Here is a 26,034-nt window from a genome sequence, read left to right as displayed (position 1 = left end):
TTAAATGAACTCCAACTTCAAAAAAAAAATTTCCAAAGTATAATCTCCAGAGGCCCTGATACTATATCTTCTTGATAAGAGGCTCTGCTGTTCTTAAATAACATTCTCTGTTCTCAAAGGTACAAAACTGACAAGAGAGCTTTGGACAGCCAAGTCTGCTCTCTGGTGGTCAACCTGGGAGTGTCACCTGCTTCTCGCAAGATGCACTTGGCATTCAGGACAAAAGAAAGATACCAGACATTGAACACAAGTCATTACACACAACTGAATAAAGTAAGGCTACAACCATATTACTCAGAATATAAGTACATATGAAAAACCACAATTAGTCCATGTGGGGAAATATATTTGTGACTTCAACTGAAATTATCCACTCCCCATCCAAGCACTTCTCTCTTTCTCTCCTTTATTTTTCTCCATAGCACTTACCTTCTGGCATATTATACTTTTTATATATTTTATTCATCTCTCTCTTATTAGAAAGTAAACTAAATGAAAGCAGGAATTCCTGTCTGTATTGTTCACTGCTAAATCCCCAATGCCTAGCTAGACAGTACCAGGTATATGCATTAAAGAAATATTTACTGGATGAGATGACTCATAATTGTGATTTTATATTAAATTTAGTATCGGAACCAACCTGACAAAAGGTGTTAAAACAGAGCCAAGGGAGTGGATTCAGGGAATATGGGCTTTCCAAAATGCTAGAAAGCCAAAGGCAGAGAGCTCTATGTGTCAGTGACACCTGGGAACTGTTCTGCTTTTCTCTAACCTCACAACCCAATAATGATGTGACCCCGCTGATTCTTAATACAGTTTAAAAAACAACGATAACAACAAAATATCCAGGAGAATCCAATGTTTGTAATTATTCCCTTAAATACAGATTGTTAGAGAATGTTGTCTTAAAATTGTGACATGAGCCAAATATAAGAGGGCAGTGGTATGCCAAAAATTGATCTTGGTGAAGGATTCACTGAGATCCTTCCCTTGTACACTCTGGGGAGTAAAGGGAAGCTCTGTTGCCCTATGTCGCATCTCTATCTGCCTCTTGTGGCCAGCTGGCTTCTATGGTTTCATATCCTTGGCTAATGAAAATTACTGGGAGTTTAAACTAACCTCAAAATGTGGATTTGTGGACCAACCTGCAATGTATCAGAAAAGCTGCAAGTTGGGGTCAGAAAGGCCCAAGTCCTACTTGCAGTTTATACACATTCTGTATTTATTGCCTATATTATTACCTATTATGTAGCCTGTAAGTAGGCAGAATGTAAATTATAAAGAAGGGTTCCGCCTCTCAAGTCTAATTTTATGAGAAAAGGTCCATTATAATTGGTCTCTAAAAATACTGTACCCAGGGAGATCTGTTCATTTTCAATGATTTGCTGAAGTCTAACATGGTGAATAATCAATAAAGGGAATGGAAAAAGAAAAAAGGACACAGAAAACATGAGGCATGGAACGTGTGAATCTCAATTTTAAAGACAAATGATGTGGGACTGCGTCAATTCCCACATCCCTGGCTCAAGGGGAGACAGACATCAAGTGGGAGGAGGAAGGGAGGATGCAATGGTTGACTGTCAGTCATGAATCTATACAACGGTGAGAGCTTAAAGCTGCTACAGGCAAACACGGAATGGGGGAAACTGTAGTAATGAGAAGGGTTAGAATGGAAAGGTGGTTCAAAGATAACCACCCAACTACTTGCAATGGAGCAAAACTGGCAGAGCTCAAAGACTTCAGTGCTTAGAACCACTACAGAAGTGACAGAATCTTGGAATCTTCATTTGTATTTACACCACTGGGTAGTTGAGAGAGTGTACAATAAAGTCTAAAGCATTGCAGAAATATTAGTTGCTTCTATTGTTACAGAAATGCAAAGCTATGGTGCCCTTAAGAAATCATCTGCTCCAACTTACTGATCAAGGAATTAGGCTCTAAAGGTAAAATGACCTATTGATCACAGAGTAGAAAGCCATAGGATACAAAAGTGCTAAAAGAAAACAGCTGAACTTTGAAGAAAGTTCCATGTGGTGGGTAAATAAGCTAGTTTCAAGAGGGAAGGAGTAGGGACCTTGGTGACTGCGCATACGCGGAGACGAGAAGACAGCTCTCTACTGCTTCCTAGTGGGGAGTGGAAGAAAGGCAACAATCTGTTAACAAAAAGGGGCATCTGGGTGGCGCAGCTGGGTAAGCATCCAACTTCCGGTTTCAGCTCAGGTCGTGATCTCAGGATCCTGGGATCAAGCCCCGCATCGGGCTCTGCCTGCTTGAGGCTCTCTCCCTCTCCCCCTCTCCCCCTCCTAGGCCCCCCTCTCTCTCTAAAATAAATAAATTAATTAAAAAAAAAAAAAAGACACCCACCTGTGCCTGCAAAAGCAGGCAAAGGAAATACTTTTCTGGAGGCATTAAATTTATTTTCAGGCAGGGAAAGACATTAAAAAGTATACTTAAAAGGTTTATGCCCTTCTGTGATGTTAAATGAGCTCATATAGAGAGCTAATAACTAATAGTCAAATGATGATTTTTTTTTAAAGATTTTATTTATTCATTTGAGACACAGAGATACAGAGAGAGAGAGCATGAGCAGGGAGAGAGGCAGAGGGAGAAGGAGAAGCAGGCTCCCTGCTGAGCCAGGAGCCCGATGTGGGACTCGATCATGGGATCATGACCTGAGCTGAAGGCAGACGCTTAACCATCTGAGCCACCCAGGCGCCCCATCAAATGATTTTGAGGCTACTTCTAGAGTGGTGTTTGAATCAAAGAAATAAATTAGAAATGCAGACTTTCCAGCTCCACCCAGACCTGAATCAATCTGCATTTTCACAAGCTCTCTAGGGAACTGGTGAGCACATTAAAGTTTGAAAGCACTACTTCAGACCACATCTATTCTTTCCCTCCTCCAAAACCTTATTATTTATTATTTTTCTCATTTGCGCTTGCTAGCCCTTTCCACACACTGGTTCCCTCACACTGCCCTAACTGCCAAAAGACCTCTCATATCTGCAAGTCCTCCACCTCAAGGTACCATGACATCACCTGATGTCCCCTTCACCTCAGCGAGTCCTGAGAGCTTCACTTTGGAAATATATTCCAAAATGTGTTTACTTCTCTCCAGCCTCACCCTCACCACCCTGGTCCCAATCACGATAACCTCTCGTTTACATGACCAGAAGAGCCTCCTAACTAGTCTCCCTACTTTCTCTCTTTGTTTTACTATCTATTCTCAAAACACTCAAGGGGATTTTTTTTTTTTTTAACTGCCATAGTCACCTCATTTAGAATAAAATGCAAACTCATTACCCTGGCTTGTAGGACGCATGTAAGCCAGTTCTCCTTTCCTCTAGGAGACCCATTCCAACCATTCCCCTACCTTCTTTCCAAGCTCAAGCAACACTGCCTTCCTTTGTTCTTCAAAAATACCAAGCTTTCTCCCATCTCATGGCTTCTGCACTTACTGTCCCCTCTGTCTGGTATGCTCTGTATCCACATCTCTGCATGGCTGGTCTTTCTGTTACTCATGTCTCAGCTCAAATTTGATCTCAGAAAGGCCTTTCCTGACCACCTCATCAATCATCGTATTATTTGTTCTTCAAAGTACGTATCATATTAGTTTCTTGTTCATTTACTTGTGTATTGTCTGTCTCCCTCCACTAGTATGTAAAGTCCATGAAAGCAGGGACCATGTCTGTCTTGGTCATCACTGTACTCCCAGCACTTAGAAATGCTTAATATTTAGTAGGTACTCCAATAGTACTTGTGGAATTAATGAGTATCAACTTTTTTCCTTCTCTTCACTGCCAAGCTTCTTGATACTGCCTTGCTTTTCTTGCTGTGGCCTGACTCCTCTCCATCTAGCTCCTTCCCTTCTCCTTTTATTGACACTGTTCTACACACCCCTATTCAGGAAATCAGCAGCCTTTTCTCCGTGCTTATATTCTCTGACCAGTCTGCAACATCTGACACTGATGACCAGTGCCTACATCACAGCATAGTTCTGGCACTCACTTTTATGGAAATGGATATTTTCCAGAAATCTTTACTCAGGTCTGTTCTATCCCCCTGTAGAGAGCAAGATGGAGTCATTCATGTCAAGCAGTGACTTACATCAAGCAGTGACATAAGCAGCCAAGGGTGTTGTAGCCAAGACCATTCCATAACTGGATCGCCAAATCCAGCACAGGCTGACACACAGAACTGATAGCAGAATCAGAGGAAGCCTGCAAAAGGCCCACGGCTGATTAACTCTAAAAATGGAGGATTTTTGCAGCAAACTGTCAGACCCTCCAGACGCTGACCCTTTCACATCTGACCAAATTAAAAAGGCAACTGCCATTAAGGCTCTGCCTGTTTTATCTCTGAACATAACAGATTCTCCACTGCTTGAACATAACGAGTAGCACACGCCCAGAGGTGACCCTGACCAGGCCGAGGCCTCGTCTCAACTGCGTGCCCACCGACTGGCTTTGCATTTGTTTACTCCTTACCCTTGTTGTATCTTGCTTGCTCTAAGACTTCGTATTGTGCTTTGCCTTGTGTGATGTGTATGAAGCCAAATTAAACATGCAGTGAAATGTCATTGAATTTGGAATCCTGAACCTGCTTTACAATTATTTTAATCTTGCTTTATGACTGAATAAAGTTGACACTGTGGAAAGACACAACTCACATGTGTGTCTTTATATAACATGCTCACAACACCTTCTATTTTCCCTCAGGGATTTAAATCATCCCCAAGGCTTCAGACATTTGTACTATCATCACTATCAATTTTCTAGATCGTTCCCTTTCCTGAGCTCCAGAATTGCTTCCATATGCTTGAAACCCATTTCCAGTGGACAGTGCCCTGGGACTAGACACTTTAAAGCCAATGTTTCTCCTCTTCACAGGGGTCTATGAAAACAGTTTCTCTGACTTGCATGAACCACAGCAGCATTCCCCCAGCTACCAGACTTAAAACCTTAACCTTACTCTTTTTAAAAAATCTTTTAATTTGAAAAAAACTTTTACACGCAATGTTACATTAGTTTCAGGTGTACAACACAGTGATTCAACACCTCTGTGTGTTAGGCTATTATGCTCAGCAAGTGTAGCTCCCACGTGTCACCACATATCATTATTACAATACCACTGACTCTATTCCCTATGCTGTACTTTTTATTCCCATGTCTTATTCATTCCATGACTGGACGCCTGTACTTCCCACTCCCCTTCACCCATTCTGCCCGTGCCCCTAACCCCCTCCCTCTGGTGAACATCAGTTTGTTGTCTGTATTTATAGGTCTGATTCTCTTTCTTGTTTGTGTTTATTCATTTCCTTAACATTATTTTTTTAATTGTTTATTGTTATGTTAATCACCATACATTACATCATTAGTTCTTGATGTAGTGTTCCATGATTCATTGTTTGTGCATAACACCCAGTGCTCCACGCAGAACGTGCCCTCTTTAATACCCATCACCAGGCTAACCCATCCTCCCACCTCCCTCCCCTCTAGAACCCTCAGTTTGTTTTTCAGAGTCCATAGTCTCTCATGGTTTGTCTCCCCCTCCGATTTCCCCCCCTTCATTCTTCCCCTTCCTTAATATTATTTTTAATGATGAAGTCTTGGCAGATAAGCTGCCAAGTCACACAGCTTTTTCCTCTAAGACCTCTCTCAACTTCTCCCCTCTTCTCCATTTCTATTGTCACCACCCTTGTTCAGGCCTAATCAGTGCCACCTGAACTACTACAACATCATAACTGGTCTCCCTAACTCTCCTTCTTCCAGCTTCACCTAATTAATCTCCTAAAGTGCAGCTTTATTTCACATTACTCTTCCAAAATTTTCCTAACTGCTCATCTCCGACTAAATTAAACTCTCATCCTAATGTTCAAAACTCTTACGATGTTATGTCTAACTTTCCACATTATTCTAGCTTCAAACCTCAATGTGCCTCAGGATCACTTAATTTAATGCAGATTACAGGGCCCATCCCCAGAGATTCAGATTCAGTATATTTTCAGTTGGACCCAGAAATTTGTACTTTTTGATAAGCTTTTGATGATTCCAATGCACATAGACTTCAGATTACTTTTTGAGAAATACCATTCTAGCTCCTCCCTAAGACTCTAGGTAAACTAGCCTACTCACTGCTCATCAAATCTGCCTTGGGCATATCTAGAATGCTTTTCACTCCAAACTCACTTCATTCCAAAGCACATCTCAAATGTAACTTTCTCCAGGAAGCCTTTCTTGATCCCCCAAGGAAGATGTACCAATTCCATCTTTAGAGTTAGATATGCTTGCCTATCTCAAGACATTTACTTTACTTCACTTTGTATTACTTAATTTATTCCCCTACTAAATATAAGTTACTTAAAATGTATTCTCTGCAACTCCTCCCATATAACAGGCACTGAGAAATATTTGAATGAATGCCGTGGAGGTCCAGATGCTTCACACAGTATGCCCCCTGGGTGCTACCATCAAAATAGAACCTTGGGCTGGTTGGATCCATGTCTGACTCAGCAAGCAATTTTGAACATTTTTTCAAGTCAAGAGTTGGGAGGATAAAAGTTTTTCATCTACTTCAAGAAGAAGAAAACATGTTCCCAGGCTTTTGTTTTTCTTTTTATAATACCCACTAACTACGATAGAAGAAATGCAGGTTTATTTTCAAAACATTTCTGATCTTCAATGGGCTAAAAAGAAAAATATGACATCAGATCCAATGGAGACATTTAAATGATAGTTCACAAAGTTAAGGAATAAAGGTCTTCATAACATTTGGTTTTCATGACAGATAATGATGTAAAATGTATTTAGGGTTGTAAGCAAACATGATACACAATTTATCTCCATTTTAACTAAGGATTTTATATTGTTTGGAGATGTGAAATTTTCACTCCTGAAGGAATTCAACTAACTTTCAGCTCCAGAATACTTAAAGGAGACTGCCTGAATTTAAATATTTAGTTCATATTACTTCAGAATTTTAACTATTAAAGAGAGCCTTTGGTTTAAGTACTTATTGATTTTCCTGATTATATCTCTTTAGTAAAAAGGGAAAATAATAGATGAACATTATCTCTTTCCTTCAAGAATCTTTAAGAACTAACCTGAGGTTAGTTCCTTATTCAGTGTCAGAGATGTCCTCCAAGGCTATTAAAAGAATAGGAAGGAAGGTCTTCTCTTCCAGAATCCAAAAGAGAAGACCATACTAGAAAACGTTATTTCTTCTCAGCAGTGGCTCTTAACCAGAATCATCTGAGAAGCTTTTAAAAGTACAGACGCCTTAATTGGACAGATGCTAAAACAAAATTAGCCAGGAAAACAATAAGAGAAGAATGAGATGGAACTAGCCTCACAAATATTACAACACTGTAAGTAGCTCCAGCAACTAAAATAGAGTTATTGGCAAATGAATAAACGAACAGAACAAAAGCCCAGAGGCTTTAGAATGATAAAAATGACATCAAATTAAGGGGTAGAGAGAGGACGGAAAGGAAAAAAATGTGGGTGAACTGGGTAGCCTTTGGGGAAAAAAAGTTAGATCCAAACCTCATACTCTATTGTCAGGATAAATTTTAAAGGGATTAGAAATTCAAATATAAAAATCAAAATGCAACAAGTTTTAGAAGAAAAATGGAAGAATTCTTTCAAAATTAGAGAAAAGTCTTTCTAATTAAAAAACTATAAAAGATTTCAAATTTGACTATATAAAAGTAAAAAATTCTGCATAGCAAAAAAAAAAAGCATATCATACATAGATAAACAACAGACTAAGGAAAAAAATGCGATTTATATCAAAAAGGGCTAAGGGGTAAGGAGTATCTAGAAATTATAAAAGAGAAGAAAAACAAGTTAAAGATATGAATAGACAGTTCACAGAAATGCTGTTCAGCCCCACTCAAAGTAAGAAAATATAAATTAAAACTACAATGAGATACTTTACCTATCAGATCGTTTATCTTTCAACTGTTTACCTATCACATTAGTAATTATCCAGTTGTTTGATAAATATATTGCCTTGATAAAACTAACGGGGGGTGGGGGGGGAGATTCTATCAGATATTGTTGCTGATCAGAGTATAAACTGGTATAATCCCCAAAGAAGATAATTTGGCATTACATATTGAAATTACAAATGAGTAATGACTCACAAATGAGTAATGACTCACAAATTCCACTTCTTTGGGACACCTGGTTGGCTCAGTCACGAAAATATGCAACTCTTGATCTCGGGGTCATGAGTTCAAGCCCACAGTGGGTGTAGTAAAGCGTACTTTAAAAAAAAATTCTACTTCGGGGCGCCTAGGTGGCTAAGTTGGTTAAGTGTCCAACTCTTGATCTCAGCTCAGGTCTTGATCTCAGGGTTGCGAGTTCAAGCCCTGCACTGGGCTCCATGGAGCCTACTTAAAAAAAAAAAAAAAAATTCTACTTCTAGAAATGTACCTACAAGTATGCAAGCGTATATGCAAGATAATTTATGTACAAGATTTACTATATTTTTAATAGAAGCTTGAAAATAATCAGAATGTCCATTACTAACGACCAAATAAATCAGTTATGGTACATTTATCCATAGAATTCTATGCAAATATTTTTTAAAATGCAGAAACTCTTTATGGGTCAATACAGAAAGGTTACCAAGACATACTGTTAAGTTAAAAAAAAAAAACACCGTGCAGAACAATATGAGTAATATACTAACATCTCTGTAAAAAAGGAGGAGAAAAATAAGATAAATTCATAATGGATTATTTAAAAAAAGGTTTCTGGAAGGATAACTAACAACTAATATAATAAACTAATAAAACTGGGGGATACATGAGAACTAGAAGGATGGAGAACAGGATGGGAAGAAGACTTTTCACTGTATACTTCTGTATTTTGGATATTTAGAACCTGTTTTTTATTCAAAGATGTCTTTAAAATAAAAAATAAAAATACAGATAATTGGGCTCTGGTCTCAGGGAAACTGATCTTGCACATCTGGAGCAAGCCTAGGACTATATTCCTGAGAGCCACTGCTATAGAATTTCTTAAGCAAATCATAATGGCTTCCTATCTCTTTTCATGGCATTGGTAAATATTGTTTCTAGTCTTTATGTTTTGTTTTTTTTAACAGAGTTTTGAGAGAATACATCAATAATCCCAAGCAGATCTGGAGGCTAAGAGTAGACGCACCAAGAAAACACTGCAATAGAGGTGACTACACGCTTCCAAAATGGATCTGTCTGGTCTGTCATCGCAACAAGCAACCTGCACTTCTCTAAATAATGCCTTTAGTACAAACACGTTTCATTCAAAGCTATCTGAGCTTCATGGCTGTTGATTTAGTCATTATTTTGATGTGCCTACAAGGCTAGGCAAACCATAGGTACTAATTTGTGGCTTTAAAACCATAGCTAGACTCTTCATCACCAAAGAGTCAGGATCAATAAAGAGGGGTTTAGGGGACTGTAAAAATCTAAAGACCTACCACACAGAATTCTGTAGTCAACAGTTTAGGCAGAATCATTAGGTAAATAATCTTATAAAACATCCATACTTAGGACTCAGTAAGGTGGTGTTTTACTATTTTTCCGAGGTAGGAGCAGGGAAGGAAAAATATATGAAATATATCTGCCCTAATTCCTATCAGCTAATCCCAGGGTCAGGACATGGATCTTAGATAAATCATTTGAAAGATCATTAACACAAACAACAAAAGCCAACAGGATGCTTAATGATTTGCAAGAAATATTATCTAGGCTCTTTTCCATAACTCTTTACAGAACTTTCATTCTTACTACACCCTACCATTTTACTGTAATCATAAATGAAGGCAAATTATGCAGGAAATATGGCCTCAACAAGAGAGATTGTTCCAAGCTGGAAGGAAGAGAACTAACGCTTACTGGACAACTGCTATGTGCCAGGCACCATACCTTGCATTCTTCTACTTAATTCCTTATTTGATCTCCACAAAAATCCAATGAGGAATATATTTTAAATCCCAAACTCAATCTCAGACAGGTTAAGCATATTACCCCAAATCAAAGAGCTGTAAGTGATAAAGCCAAAACTGAAATCCATGTCTAACTCCAAAGACTATTTTTTTCTACTACACTCAGATACCTGTCTTAAATAGGAACCCTTAGAAGAAAGAGGCAGATATGAGATAATTTAAATGCATTAGGAAAATGAAACCCCTGCATTCAATCCACTCAATGAATATTCAAGAAATAGGGGCGCCTGGGTGGCTCAGTCAGTAAAGTGTCCTACTCTTGGTTTTTAGCTCAGGTCATGTCAGGGTTGTGAGACTGAGCCCCATCTCAGGAGAGATTCTCTCTCAAATAAATAAATAAATCTTAAAAAAAGAAAAGAAAAGAAACAGCTACTGTGTTAAGCACTGGGCTAGACACATTATACTTGAATAGACCTGAGGGCTTAAGGAACCTGTCCCAGGTCACACACCTGTTAAATAATGAGAAGACTAGAACTCAGACAGTCTGACTCCAGGGACCATGCTCTCAACTACACTTTACTGGCTCTCTGAAATTCAAAGGAAAACACGAGTGAAGCATTAGGTTTGTCCATAGCAGTGAAAAAGTTAGGGCATTTTAACTCTACACACACAATTTTCAAAGAAAACTGTTAGTTGACTGGTTCCTAGTAATGGGCCCACTGGATGAAAAAGGGAAATGCTTTTTCTTTTCTCAAAGTAATTCATAGTTTTATACAGATTCATCTATATCATGCATAGTCTTAAGTAATAAAGATTCACTGCCTTGATAATAGCTATTACCACCTAACATTTGCTTAATGCTTTTTATGTTTTCCAAAATGTTTTTACATGCATTATTTTAAGTGACATAACCATCAACAGCTTCCCATCTTTATTCCTACAAAATAAAGCCAAAAGTCCTGGTCACTACCTAAGCTCTGCCTTTCTGGCTTTATTTGCTACCAATCAAACACAAGATGTTATGTTTCAGCTACACTATTTTCTAAGGATTCTACCTTTGTTCATGCCACTGTACATGCAATTCCCTTTGTCTGGAATGGTCTTCCCAATTACCCATCTGATAAATTCCTATTGCTTTTTTTTTTTTTTTTAAAGATTTTATTTATTCATTTGACAGAGACAGCGAGAGCAGGAACACAAGCAGGGGGAGTGGGAGAGGGAGAAGCAGGCTTCCCGCCGAGCAGGGAGCCCGATGCGGGGCTCAATCCCAGGACCCTGGGATCATGACCTGAGCCGAAGGCAGACGCTTAACGACTGAGCCACCCAGGCGCCCCAAATTCCTATTGCTTTTTAAGAGCTGGTTCAAATATCTTCCCTACAAAACCTTCAGCTCATTGAATTAGTTACTCCCTCCTCTGCAGGGAGTCCTAGAAGACTAAAAAATCCTTTTTTACAAACCTGTGACATAGGATTTTCCATAACTATTCATGTGTTTCTTTTTCCAAGAGATCGAATACTTTGTAGAGACTATGTCTTTCTCTTTTTTGTACCCCTAGTGCCAAAGTTCTAGCAGGTATTCAATATTTATGAAATGAATAAAAGAATGAATTATGTAGAACATTAAATTGAGAATTAGAAGATGTTAAGTGCAAGTTCCATACTAAAATACAAAGTTTACACCTCAGTTTTTTCAGCTGTAAAGTAATTTTCAATGCAATTCTACATTTACTGCAATGACTATGCTTCCTAATCAGTTTAACAGATGGAAATATTTTGAGAGCTCTTTAGAACAGTCACAGAAAATCCAAATAATTGTTATTACCTCCTCCATCATGACATCTTGTGTGGCTGAGATTTCTCCTTTGGTCGCTCCACTGTGTACCAGGTTCCGTAGTCGTATACAGAATTCTCTCATCTATGACAGAAACTTGTTCAGTACTCCAAATAGTTAACCCAACTTCAACTGTAAGGAGCCTGGCAGACCAGTACTAGTTCTTTTGAAGTATAAGTAAGCCAAGACCCAGGGCAAAGTTCATAAAAACATGTATGTTTTTCCCCAACCAGTCCACTTGAACACATAGCTAAAAATTTTCCATAAAGGGAAAAAACATGGCTTATTCCCAAAGAATTCTAGATGCAACTGTTCCTGTTCTGCAACTGATGATACCCTCTGGGACAGTATGTGCCTGGCTATGGGGAAAACGTCTGATTCCGTAACACCTATCGCCCCTAGGAAAAGCAGGAGACTTAAGATGACTATGCCACTAAGTCATTCTAGTAGATTTTTATTTAGAATTTTACTGGTTGTTCACTTCTCCTTCTTTACCAAATCATTGTAACAATGCCTATGCCAACCCTATAGTTCTCATTTTTGTTGTTTTCAATTTTGAAGGTACCTAAGATAAAGGAGAGCCTTAAATCTAACCAAGTGCTCTAAAAAGGATCTTGCTCTCCTCTAAAATGAAATCCAAAGATACACTATTAAGGATCTTTTAACTTGTGGATAAGAATTCTGAGTTTCCTGGGTGAAAAATAACCTACTTCCAATATTGGGGAAACACATCTATAGTTGATTTTAAAATGTAATCTTTCTCCCAGGTGTGACAAATCCAATTTCAGCCTTGTAGATGAAGAGAGCAGATTCTGGCAACTCCCAGTACTTAAAAAAGATGTCTGGCTGGTAGAGCAGCATCCCTATAAGATTTATAACCCTCCTTGGGGGGTGCCTGGCTGGCTTAGTCAGTAGAGGATCCAACTCTTGATCTTGGGTTTGTGAGTTCAAGCTCCACGTTGGGCGTAGAGTTTACTCAAAAAAATAAATAAATAAAATTTAAAAAAAATATGTATATATATATATATCCTGCCTTGGGAAAATGGGTTATGTAGAGAAAGGGAATGATTCACTAAGATAACTGAAGCAATAAAAAGCAGTTCAGTGACCACAACAAATCTTTAGTGGGTGGATAAACTACACTGATGTGGTCTGGGGACGCCTCAGAACTCTGCATACTCTTTACGGAAGTCTCACAAATAGTTCTCTCTGGTTTTACTAGAACATAAAGCTTTCCCAGCCAACTTCCACTAGAACCCAATGGGCTTATGGCCCATTTTAAGCATGGGACTTTCTTTCCTCAGTACCAATAAGAAAACATTTAAATCAATAGAAATAAAAGCAGAAGGTTTTTAAAAAGAAAAAAAAAAACTCTAATCTCAATTATTTTTAAAGTTAATATGTAGCTACACTGCCTTTGATAGACACTGAGTAGCTACCTTGTACATAAACTGTGTACACTGAAATGCCCAGGAATCCCCCTGGAAAATCAGTTAACAGTTTTAAGGTAAGTACACTAAATTCAATCCCACCCTGCTCCATATGTTGCACCTTGTGATTCAGAATATCATTCATCCTTCTGGTTGCCTCTGTCGTATAAGATTCAGGGAAGCACTTCTTAGGAACGACACCATATTTTTCTAAAAGAAAACACATTTTGGTGTTCAATAAGGTAAAAGCATACTCCAGCACTAGAAACTGTGGCAAAAATAGCTATTGTTTTAAAGAACGGACCGTATTTTGCTGGTCTAAGTCAGAAAACTTAATAATCTTATGCTTCATATTAATAAACAGGTCATTTAATCTGTATATTTATCAATATATCTAAGAATGAATTCCGTTCTTTTTATCTATAATACTTTGTAAAGTGCTCATCATGATAAGGTTTTCCCAAAAGACACCACTTTTTTGGACGAGAATATTTTTAAACAGTTGCAGTTTCAATATGTGTCTTGATTACATTGATGGACAAGAGAGAAGCTTTTTCACAGAAAGTTAGTTCTATTTAATACAACCGTTTCTTCTCCAACCAACTCTTCACAGTATCTATCTCCTTACCTCTCATTTAAGAAAGGTACTTAAAAAGTGATAGTGTGAGATAAAGGTTCTTAGAGCTAACTGTATACCCTTCTGGGAGACTAATTCTACTCTGTACATAACCACCAAAGAAATGGCCCATGCCCAACTATAGAGCCTTGCTTGAGCATGCTGAGTTTCAGTTCCATTACAGAAAGGCTCTTACCAACAATATTGACAAGCATATCCCATTGTCCACCATCATTTGCAGGATTCATAAGCAAATACTGCACCAGCCTACCATCCTCAGGCTCCTTTTTCTGGGCTGTGTCCACAAAAGCATTTAAGAAGAAATAACAACGTTCAACCTAGATAAGAGAAGTTAAATAAAATTAAAGGGACAGAGAGCTAATACTTTTATTGGCATTAGCAACACAACAAGAGTCTTGGGCATACCACAGATCCACCATAGTAGGTATTTTTAAACTAAAGTTGGTAATTAAATATCAGTATCTGGCTTCATAAGAATATTTAAAGCTTCTTCTTATATTTCTGTAGATACATTCCAATAGTTTATCCAAAACAATGCACTGCTTTATTTTGAAACAAAATCTGATATTTAGAGTCTTAATCAGTAAACATTTAATGAACACTTATATGACATATATTTTAAAAATTAAAAAATGAAATAAAATTATTTACTGTTTTTCAAACAAGAACTACCCAGAGATGGGAAATTAGGTCCTAAAAAGACCAAATAACCTAAATAAACATAAAAGGAGAAATTATTAAAAACAAAATAAAAAATTTTAAGTAAGAAACAAAGATACAGTAGGTGAGTCAGTAAGCAGACTTACTCCATTGCAAAAAGTAGCTACCTACCAACCAAAAGCAGTTCTGCCTTTGAAGTCAACCTCTGATACTTTGGAAATCAGAATAAGTGGTGTCCCATCTATAATGGAAGGCAAACTACAACTGGAAAAGCAAGAAGTAAAGAGATAGTCCCTACCGAGGTTGATACTGAAACGAGAATCTTGCAAGATCAGTCCCCTACCTTGTCCCAGAAAAAGAGGTAAGATTGACTAAACTCAAATTCTTCAATATTTAATTTTTTCATGAATGGAAGTCTCATAACATTCAGACAAGAAAAGATCCAGCATCGCCCTGAAACAAGAAAGCAAACCAAGAAATTAGACTGAGTGTTCACACAGATTACATTGTCCTAACCCTGTTTCCCAAAACTGAATTCATGACAAGATCTTGAACAATTTAAAACTAAATCAGAAAGAACAGAAAGATTAAAACAACAACAAAACAAGAAAGGTAGGAGGAATTAGTATTTGAAAAATATATGCAGGGCGCCTGGGTGGCTCAGTTGGTTAAGCGACTGCCTTCGGCTCAGGTCATGATCCTGGAGTCCCGGGATCGAGTCTCGCATCGGGCTCCCTGCTCAGCAGGGAGTCTGCTTCTCCCTCTGACCCTCTTCCCTCTCGTGCTCTCTATCTCTCATTCTCTCTCTCTCTAATAAATAAATAAAATCTTAAAAAAAAAGAAAGATATATGCAAAGGCTTAATATCCTTAACATATGAAAAAAACTCTTTACATATCATTCAAAGAATCCAATACAAATCAACTAAGAAAATCACATTAGAAAAGGAAATATTGCTAGAAAGACATGAGCAGAGATCATGAATAGATAATTTAATGGCCAAAAAAGTTACAAATAGCAAAGAAACATTTTTTGAAGTTCATCATAAGACACCTGTTAGATGGGGATACATTATTTTTTAACTGATTATGCCCAATATTGGGATGAATTTGGGAAATAGCATTACTATACAGTCTGGATAGAGGTCTAAACAGGTACAAAATATCTGAGAGCCATTTGGCAATATATGACAAAAGCTTTAAAAAGACCCTTCCCTTTAATCTGGAACATATAGTATATGCTTCAACATAAGATGGCCCTAATATAAGTCAATCCCCATTCTCCCATAGAGAATTAAAAAAAAAAAGTTGTTGGGATGCCTGGCTGGCTGAATCAGTAGAGAATGCAATTCTTGATCTTAAGGTTGTAAGTTCCAGCCCCACACTGGGTGTAGAGATTACTTAAAAAATAAAATCTTTAGGGGCGCCTGGGTGGCTTAGTTGGTTAGGCATCCGACTCTTGATTTTGGCTCAGGCCATGATCTCATTGTGAGACAGAGCCCCACACTGGGCTCTGCACTGGGTGTGGAGCCTGCTTGGGGTTCTCTCTCTCCCTCTCCCACTGCCCCCCCCCATGGCCCCCCTCTCCCACACACAGGTGCACTCTCCCTCTCTCAAAAATAAATAAAATAAAACCATTAGGAAAAGATAAAGAAAAAGTTGTTTAGCTAACTGGATCATACAGACATTGAAAAATATAGATTGAATAGTAAATGTCCACCTACAACATTTAGTAATTTAAATATATACAGATATTTAAAATCACGTTAACATTAGTAAATTGATGTAGCATTGTTTTTTCCACTTTCACATATGTCATTTTCACACTGATTCACTCTTCACTTGCATCTTGGTATCAGTGCTTTTGCCATCATTGGACCCACTTTTACAATCAGAACACATCATCTTTCTTCCATCTAGTATGTTTGAGTCACAGCAATGTTTTGAATTCATGCATGATGCTGATGCTGTCCCTGAAAACTGTATCCCAGTGTCAATTATACAATCATATTCTTCACCTGTCTAGAAGGCAGATAATCACAAACTCTACAATGTCACCATTGCCTGTCCTGATTTAAGTGATCTTTAGCCTATTTATAATGATACCCAACATTTCCATGGGAGGTCCTATCCTAGGAATACACTATGTTCAACTTTTTCACCTTTTTAAAAAACTGATTCAATCAAATGATCTCTATAAGCATCCCAAACTAGCACAGACTGAGGTCATTTCAGAGTAAAGTGCTTGCCAAATTGTATTTTACTTCAAAATGAATTAACCAAGAGTGCTCATTATGAGGATCTTTGTAGGCCTCAAACAAAGGGTAACTCTCTCTTTCCTAAAGGAAAATTCAGAGGGAAAAACCTTGACTTTTATTCCGGCATAACTTCTTTACTGCTATGAACTTATGTTCATGCTATATGGGTAAGTGAAAAAAGCAGATAGGTTACCTAACAATATGTAAGGTATCCACCTATATTAAACACACACACACACACACACACACACACACACACACACACACACACAGAATAAAGACCTGACAGAAAAAATATATACTCGTTGGTATTTTGCAAATATTCTACATTGAAGAACAGTAATTTTGTGCGGCACCTGGGTGGCTCAGTCAGTTAGGTGGCCGGCTCTTGATTTCGACTCAGGTCATGATCTCAGGGTCCTGGGATCGAGCCCATGGCAGGCTCCACACTCAAAGGGGAGTCTGCTTGAGGATTCTCTCTCCCTCTCCTTCTGCCCTCCCCCTGCCTGTGAGGCCCCAGAAATAAATAAATCTTTTTTTAAAAAAACGACAATTTTGTAACAAGAAAAAACAATTAAAAATAAGTAACTATAGTGGTTTTTGAAAGTCACCAATGACTGAGCTCATCTTTCCCTTGGGTTTGTCTGGATGCCACCTCTCTAATATAAATTATTTCCCAGTAAAGAAAATCTGAATGAACTGTTAATGTGAAAACTACACGAAAATACACTTTATAGCTCATGTGCTATTTGTATCTGTTGCAAAGAAAAGTGATACTACAGAATATGTAAGACCTGATTTATTCCAGCGGCACATTTCCAGGCTTTTCCCTAAGAGGTCACTGCAATCTGAACTGTGTAGGACCACTGTGACACTACTAACCGGATCATTTGTAGCCTGACAGTCCACACTATCTCAAGCACTTCCTATTATGGCAAAACAGTAATTATGGCAAGGTCATAGCCTTTTTTTCCTTAACATTTAAAAATCAATTTTACTGAGGTATAACTTACATACAAGAAAATATATCCATATAAAATGTACACTTTGAATTCTGACTGGCTCTCAGCAAGGACTGATCTGCTTTCTGTCAAAATAGACTGGGAGTAGGGCACCTGGGTGGCTCAGTCGGTTAAGCGTCTGACTTCAGCTCAGGTCATGGTCCAAGGGTTCCGGGTTTGAGCCCCGCATTGCAAACCCTGCTGAGTGGGGAGTCTGCTTCACCCTCTCCCACTCCCCCCCCTCGCTGTGCTCTCTCTCTCAAATAAATAAATAAAATGTTTAAAAAAATAGACTGGGAGTAGTTTTTAAATGGATACACTTTAAAAAGTTTTAGTACGATTTTGATATAAGAATGAGCAGTTTGCAACACTGTCAGAAAAACAGCTACAGTGAAAGATTAGTTATCCAGGAATCTTTCACGGTAGCTGTTTTTCTGACAGTGGTGCTAGACACCAAAACAAGAGCTCTTGACCAGTAAGGCATGAGAACTGAGTATTTTTCTGTATTACAAACTGGTCTATTGGCAGGAAGTGAGCCCATTAGCACATCTGCTCAAACTGCAACCAAAAAGCCTACTTAAAACTAACATTTGATGATATATTGATACAATTACATTGTGTCTTTTCCACAGTGTGTATGGCCTTCAGGGCAAGAACATTTTGGGGAGTTTCTAGAGCATGAACATTTTTGCATCGTTCACCCTGTACCAAGAACACATATCTCCAAGACACCGGACTACAGTCACCTAACTTCAGGTGAGAATATAGTGAATTACATTCAAACAGATGACCATGGACTTGTCACTTAAGTGCTCAAAGCAGATACACTATCAAGGCACAGAGGACCAAAATAAGTCACAAGGTAATGTCCTTGGACCTGCCTTTCCCTGTGCCTGTTCTCTGGAAATTTACTTCAAGTTCTTTCAACACAAACTTCTACTCAAGACCAGTCTTAAGACATCAAAATGGGGCACTGTCAGGAAGGTCAAGTGAAGTGTGCAAGGAGTTGTAAGACCTCACCTGAGCTCTTCTGGTTGGTGACTGGCTTGCCTTCCTGAGTCACAGCGTGTTGGAACACATGCTGAGCACCCTGTACCGTGGCCCTCTTCAAGCAGATGTCCAGCAGGTCGTGGGTGGTCCCGACGTTCTGCGCAAGTACGAACTGAGGGTCGGAATTCAGTTTCTGAATCAGAGCAGCTACCTTCTCCGAATTCAGTCCTGGTGGGAGACCGAAGGGTATTTATAACACCAAAAGGAGGCTGAAGAGGGCTGATCCGGGACTCCCACTGCTTGGCTCTAACTTCGGAAGACCGACCATCCGGAGGTGACCCTTGCGGCGGCGAAGCCCTTTACCGGCGACCTCCCCCAAGGGCTGTCTCCCTCCAAGACCGCTCCAGCCCGCCCAGAAAGCTCCATTCCCGCCATCGCCCCCGGTCCCAGGCCCGGTTCTCCCCGCCGCCGGGCCTGCGGGGCCCAGCCGAGCACCCCGCCGCCCAGAGAGGACCCCGGTAGGGCCTCGGCGGGGAAGAGCGGCGCCTCACCCGCGTTGTTCATGGTGGCCACACCGCCCGGCTGGGGAACGGTAGTTTCGGGGTTCTCAGGCGGGAGCACCGGGGTTACACTGCGGCTCGCTGCCTCAGATGCCGGACCTGCCGCTCGCAGCCCGAGCGCCGGAAAGGGGGAACCGGCTCGGTGGCGGCGGAGGGCTGAGGCCCAGAGAAACGGGGTCCGCGGAGGGACAAAACTCCCCCACGCGTTGCTGAGTCAGCGCCGTCTGGGCTGGCCCCGCCCGGGGGAGTGCCGACCCGGCGGGCTCACCACGCGCTGCGTCCCGCCCGCGCCCCCTCCCCACCTCCGCGCGGCCCGCGCTGGGCCCACGCGACGCCGGCAGCCTGGCCCACTGGGCTCCCGCTTCCTAGCTGCCGGGGTGGCCGAGCGGTTCCGCGCCGGGCCCAGAGCCCGAATACTCTGGCCTTGGGGACTGGACCCAGTAAGCCTTTCCAGAAGCCTAAAGGGCGCTCGAGGCAGTGGGCGGAGCTGAGGGACTGCATTATTAAGCGCAGGCTTAGGATGGGTTGACTCGTCGCGCGCGCGCACACACAAACACGCACAGAATGTTCCCAAAGGCTCTTCCTATAGGCATCCTTTGGTGACCATTCACTGCATTTTCGATGGCAACTTGTTGCTTGGATTCCAGTCAGAACCAAGTTCCTGTATTTGAGCGAGAATTGGAACCAAGCTCTGTCCCACCCACTCAGAAGCTACTACCACGATTCTACAAAAACACATCTGCTCATTTCAAGGAAACTACCCATTCTGGGCTTCATGGAGTCAATGAGTGTTTCCTGCTTAGCCCAGCATGTACTGTGGGCTTAACTTAGGGGAATGACGGAGGTCAGTCGGACGCACCAACACTGTATTGCCTGCAAATGAGCACCCCTATCCTCGTCGCGGGCTTTTAGGATGAGTCAGTTGTTTTAGAAGGTTTTGACGTTTCGAAGCCCGTTTTTTATATTGTTTTTCGTGCTCTGAAATCTCAACCTTTTTTTTTTAAAGATTTTATTTATTTATTTGAGAGAGAGAGAGAATGAGAGAGAGCACGAGAGGGAAGAGGGTCAGAGGGAGAAGCAGACTCCCCGCCGAGCAGGGAGCCCGATGTGGGACTCGATCCTGGGACTCCAGGATCATGACCTGAGCGGAAGGCAGTCGCTTAACCAACTGAGCCACCCAGGCGCCCTGAAATCTCAACCTTTAATGAGATGTTGGGATGGGGCCCACAGATGATAAAGCAAATACAAATATATCTGCCTTATTGAAAATCCTTTCTGCTACTCAGAACAATGAGTCTATTGTGGAACCCGGAACCTAGGTCCTAGACTGAAAATCGTCGCTGGTTCTAAGGTACCCTATTATCTGGAAAAATCCACACTCAGAAACTAGTTATTTGAGAAAGCACAATCTCTATGTCTCTACAGAGACCTAGCCAAAGTTTGGGGATATGACATAACTATCTCCAACAGGGCTCATCTACTGTCCTATTTTGAGATTTTTTTAAGATTTTATTTATTTATTTGAGAGTGAGAGAGAGCATGAGCAGGATGAGGGGCAGAGGGAGAAGCAGACCCCTGGCTGAGCAGGGAGCCGGATGCAGGACTCCATCCTGGGACTCCAGGATCATGACCTGAGTCGAAGGCAGCTGCTTAACCGACGGAGCCACCCAGGTGCCCTCTATTTTGAGATTTTTCTGATGTCTGAAGAAAAGGAACAGGCTGATGTTATGCTGAAAAAAATCATTGGTCCTTCACAAAATGATGTCCAAGCATCCTGCCCAATTCAACTTATAAAATTTTGTCCAATATCTTCCATGTACCAGGTACAGAGCAAGCTGCTGATATAGAGACCAACAAAGCTTAAGCTTGCCCTTAAGAAACTCACAATGCAGTGGGGAGGATGCAAAATAACTTTTAGACAGTCTCTAGTAGCATACCAGGAGTACTGTAGAGCCAGTGAGGAGAGAACCACTAATTAGGGCCAGAAGTGCCCCCAAAAAGAGATGACAAGTGAGCATAATCTTAGAGTAGATGGGATTTTATAAGGCAAAAATGAACAAACAAACAAACAAAAACAGAGGAAGGTAATAGAAGGCACCAGCAAAAGCACAGAGCATTAAAGCACATGGCAAAACCATGTTGAAGAAACTGTGCATCATAGTCTGATGTGGTTAAGAGCAAGGAAGGTGTTGAGATCAGGGGCAAGGTATAGAACTGGAAAGGTAGGTTTGGTCAGTATATAAAGGGTTTTATATGCCATGCCCCAGCATCTCTAGTTTATCCTATGATTAATTATAAGAATTGGTTTTTAAACAAAGGAGCAGTATGCCCAATTCTGTGTAAAGAAAGAAACCCAACGAGGAGGGTGACTTAGAGGGAAGAGATTCTGGAGATAAGAGAAACTAGTTAGGAGGCTGTTCCAGTAGTGCCTTTGGGAGATGATCCTTAAACTGAGGAAAGGGAAAAGACACAGATAATCTGGAAAGTTTTCAGTTGAATGAGAAGCTGGATGGTGGTTCATTAACCCAGAGAGGGAATACAGAAAAATAGATGTTTGGGAGTATGTAAGCAAGCAGATAATGAATTCAGTTTGGGCCTTGGCAAGTTTGGGGCACCCATAGAACCCCCAAGAACAGAAGTACAGGAGGTAAATGAAAAGATGTCCAGAGATTAAGTAAGACACGCCAGTCTTGGAACCATGAAAGTCAATGAGGTTGCAGAGGGAAAGAGAGTAAAGCAAAAAAGGAATGAGGACTGAGGGTAATACCCTGGGTGGCAGCATGCAGCTTTATAGGGTGTTGGAGGCACAAGGGTGCCAGGCTGATTGGGGTGAATAGGACCTGAAGCCTAGTCCAAGCTCTGCTTGACAAGCCACGCCCCCTGGCCCAGGGCTGTGCTCAGAGTATGGTGCATCTTTTACTGTTTATTACAAGGAAGCCATATGGAGGTACCATTAACTCTAGAAACAGCAACATTTAAGGAACAGGTGAAGACAGAGGAGACTGCAGGAAAGGACAGAAAGAGCAGACAGAGAGGTAGGAGAAGACATGGAGTGTTATGTCTTGGAATCCAGGAAGACAAGGAGAAGATGGTGAAGCAGACTGAAAGCTTCAGGAAAGTTTGCCAACTGATCAGAGGTGAGCTGAGAGAGGGCAGCTTTAGTGGAAGAGTGCAGTGGGCAGGAGCCACATTGCAGGAAGAGGGAAGAACTATCAAGGAAGCTCTTTTGGGAGAAAGGAAAACTTATGTCTACTTGGAGGATGAAAGGCAGGAACCAGTAGAGATGCCAGATGCCAGAAGGGTATAATGGTTAGAATAAGAGCCCAGAAAAAGAGGAGGGATGGAATCACTGGGGAAGGTGGAGGAGCCAGTTTTGCAGCCAGTGCCACCCTTTTCATGCCAGTGATTACATCTCCCCACCTCATGTCCAGAGATTCCTACCATCGCTTTACCAGTTCTCCTACTCGGCCTTCGTTGTCAGGGTGGCATCCTTAGTACCAACTTTCCACCCAGCAACTCACACCCGTGTGTTCAGCCCCTGTGTGAGCACAGAGATGAAGTGTGGAAAAAAACTGGTTTCCCAGTGGGCTCACTCCAAATGACCCATCCAGAAAGACATTTCCCCAAGAATAGAATTCTTAGGACCTACCCCTCTAACTCCATCCAGAAGAGATGTTGTTGGGGGCGCCTGGGTGGCTCAGATGGTTAAGCGTCTGCCTTTGGCTCAGGTCATGATCCCAGGGTCCTGGGATCGAGTTCCACATCAGGCTCCCTTCTCCTTGGGAGCCTGCTTCTCCCTCTGCCTCTCTCTCTCTCTCTCTGTCTCTCATTAATAAGTAAATAAAATCTTAAAAAAAATCATAAAAAAAAGAAGAGATGTTGTTCGGCCCAGTGACACCTCATAGAACAAAGCAACCAGAAACAATTCTAGTATGAAGTCCCCAATATTAGCAAAGGAAATCTTCATAAATCCCGTGAAGTGGAGCCACCTGCCATTGCAGATGTGCTGACCACCTGTTGCTTCCATGGGTTCCCCCCAGTTAAGGCAAACAGGACCAGTCTCAAGGAAATCTGCATCCTGGCTCCCCATTCTGTGCTGTCCACCAGTCTTTGACATGTGTTGGTCACCTGCTTCTACTTTGATGGAAAAGACCAGATTTTTGTGTTGGATGGAATTCTGGATCAGGATGTAACTCAAGTATTCTACTTTTAAACATTGCCCCAGTTGAACCTTCCTACACTATTGGTGGGAATGCAAGGTGGTGTAGCCACTCTGGAAAACAGTATGGAGGTTCCTCAAAAAGTTGAAAATAGAGCTACCTTAAGACCCAGCAATTGCACTACTGGGTATTTACCCCAAAGATACAAACGTAGTGATCTTAAGGGGCACCTGCTCCCAGATGTTTATAGCAGCAATGTCCACAATAGCCAAACTATGGAAAGAGCCCAGATGTCCATCGACAGAGGAATGGATAAAGAAAGTGTGATACACACACACACACAATGGAATATTACGCAGCCATCAAAAAATGAAATCTTGCCATTTGCAACAACGTGGCTGGAACTAGGGGTATTACACTAAGCAAGATAAGTCATTCAGAGAAAGACAATTATCATATGATCTCACTGATATGTGGAATTTAAGAAACAAAACAGAGGATCATAGGGGAAGAAAGGAAAAAATAAAACAAGACAAAACCAGAGAGGGAGACAAACCATAAGAGACTCTTAATCATAGGAAACAAACTGAGGGTTGCTAGAGGGGACGGGGGTGGAGGGATGGGGTAACTGGTGATGGACATTAAGGAGGGCATGTGATGTAATGAGCACTGGGTGTTATATAAGACTGATGAGTCACAGACCTGTACCTGTGAAACCAATAATACATTATATGCTAATTTTAATTGAACTGAAATTTTACAAATAAATAAAAATAATCATAAATAAATGTTGCCCTAGTTAACGCTGAGATTTGCTTTGATCAGGAAGCCTTCTGTTAGTTCACCAAACCTGACAGTAAGCTTCTGAAGTCACATATTGGTGCTCTGCTGGGCCAAATTCAGCTCTTAGATGTTTTGCTTGGCCTGCATGGTGTTTTGAAATTTTTGAGCCAATATTTAGAATTGGGGGGTTTTTGTATACAAATCTGGGCTACTGACTTCTTTTGAAAATATTGTTCACCCACGATAGTCATTTCTCTATCAAAAGTGAAAAAAAGGGACGCCTGGGTGGCTCAGTCGGTTAAGCGGCTGCCGTCGGCCCGGGTCATGATCCCGGGGTCCTGGGATTGAGTCCCACATCAGGTTCCCTGCTCAGCAGGGAGCCTGCTTCTTCCTCTCTCTCCTTCAGCTTGTGCTCTCTCTGTCAAATAAATAAAATCTTTTTTAAAAAAAGTGAAGGGGGGGCGCCTGGGTGGCTCAGTCATTAAGCGTCTGCCTTCAGCTCAAGTCATGATCCCAGGGTCCTGGTATCGAGCCCCACATTGGGCTCTCCGCTCGGCGGGAAGCCTGCTTGTCCCTCTCCCACTCCCCCTGCTTGTGTTCCCTCTCTCACTGTGTCTGTCTCTCTCAAATAAATAAATAAAATCTTAAAAAAAAAATAAATAGGGGCACCTGGGTGGCCCAGTTGTTAAGCGTCTGCCTTCGTCTCAGGTCTTGATCCCAGGGTCCTGGGATCGAGCCCCACATCGGGCTCCCTGCTCTGCAGGAAGCCTGCTTCTCCCTCTCCCACTCCCCCTGCTTGTGTTCCCTCTCTCGCTGTCTCTCTCTCTCTCTGACAAATAAATAAATAAAATCTTTTTTAAAACAAGTGAAGGGAGCCCATATAATTTTCTTTATATCAAGCTTGCTTCACTCATTTACATTTATTACATTTATTTATATTTTAGTTTTTCATCCCCTGATTTTGGATGACCTAGGTGCAGTTTGGGAGGACTACTTCTCTCCTTCTACACCCCTCCCTACCCTTAACCCCCAAATTCCTGCCTCCCCGACTGAGTAAAATCAGCAGGAGCTGAGTTGGATAAGGCTTTCAGATACTGAATCTTGGGACTCTTGGGGACCACAGGAACCCATATCCCTTCACTACACTTTTCCTCCAGATGTACCCATCTGAGTATAGGTAACTGACAATTCAGGACTTCTACCTTCCCTGCCATTCCTAAACTCCATGTAGGCTTAATCCAATCCTGTTACCCCTTCTTCAGATTCAAAGTGTTTGACATATTTGACATCAGTTGTAAATCACGTCTGTGGTGTTTTTCTTTTTTTTTTGGAAACATTGTCCATGTTGTAGAACAACATTGTTATATCAGCAATATTATTCCTTCCTCTGGATATGACCTCTCTGTCACTCACTCCCTGTTCTGGATGCTAGCCATTCAGAGCATTCCAGGCAGGGGACACAGGATATGCAAAGGCAAAGAGGCACAAATGGGCTTGAGTGTGATTCAGGAAAAGTAAGGAAGTCTGGTCAAGTTTTGTGAGTATTTTATTTATACAAATTTGAAGTAGCTCATTATAAACTACCAATAACATCGTACTGCGTGCACAAAATTTGAAGCAATGTGAAGCCTTCACAATGTTTAACATTTGTCAGAAATGGCATACTTTCAAAGCTGGTGGTGGCTCAGTCAATCAGAAAGTACTTATGCAAAAAGAAAAGGAGAGAAAGGAAGTAAGAAAAAGAAAGAAAGAAAAAAAGAAAGGAAGGAAAGAAAGAAACTACTTTTGCT

At 40.9% G+C, this 26,034-nt stretch overlaps 1 protein-coding gene across 1 annotated transcript in view; it reads right to left on the bottom strand.

Moving 5' to 3' along the window:
* The window catches only part of BLMH (bleomycin hydrolase), a 46,909-nt gene extending 27,206 nt beyond the window's left edge, over positions 1-19,703 (bottom strand). The window contains exons 1-6 of the mRNA XM_027567850.2: positions 19,293-19,703; positions 18,772-18,969; positions 14,838-14,947; positions 14,010-14,151; positions 13,319-13,407; positions 11,759-11,851 (exon numbers count right to left, since the gene is read on the bottom strand). Of these exons, the coding sequence (XP_027423651.1) occupies positions 11,759-11,851; positions 13,319-13,407; positions 14,010-14,151; positions 14,838-14,947; positions 18,772-18,969; positions 19,293-19,305 (645 nt within the window). The 5' untranslated portion in view covers positions 19,306-19,703. The remainder of the gene's footprint in view (positions 1-11,758; positions 11,852-13,318; positions 13,408-14,009; positions 14,152-14,837; positions 14,948-18,771; positions 18,970-19,292) is intronic.
* Positions 19,704-26,034: the final 6,331 nt, after the last annotated feature.

Source organism: Zalophus californianus, chromosome 16 (genome assembly GCF_009762305.2).
Source record: "Zalophus californianus isolate mZalCal1 chromosome 16, mZalCal1.pri.v2, whole genome shotgun sequence".
Taxonomy (NCBI): Eukaryota; Metazoa; Chordata; class Mammalia; order Carnivora; family Otariidae; genus Zalophus; species Zalophus californianus.
This window is presented reverse-complemented; position numbering and strand designations above follow the sequence as displayed.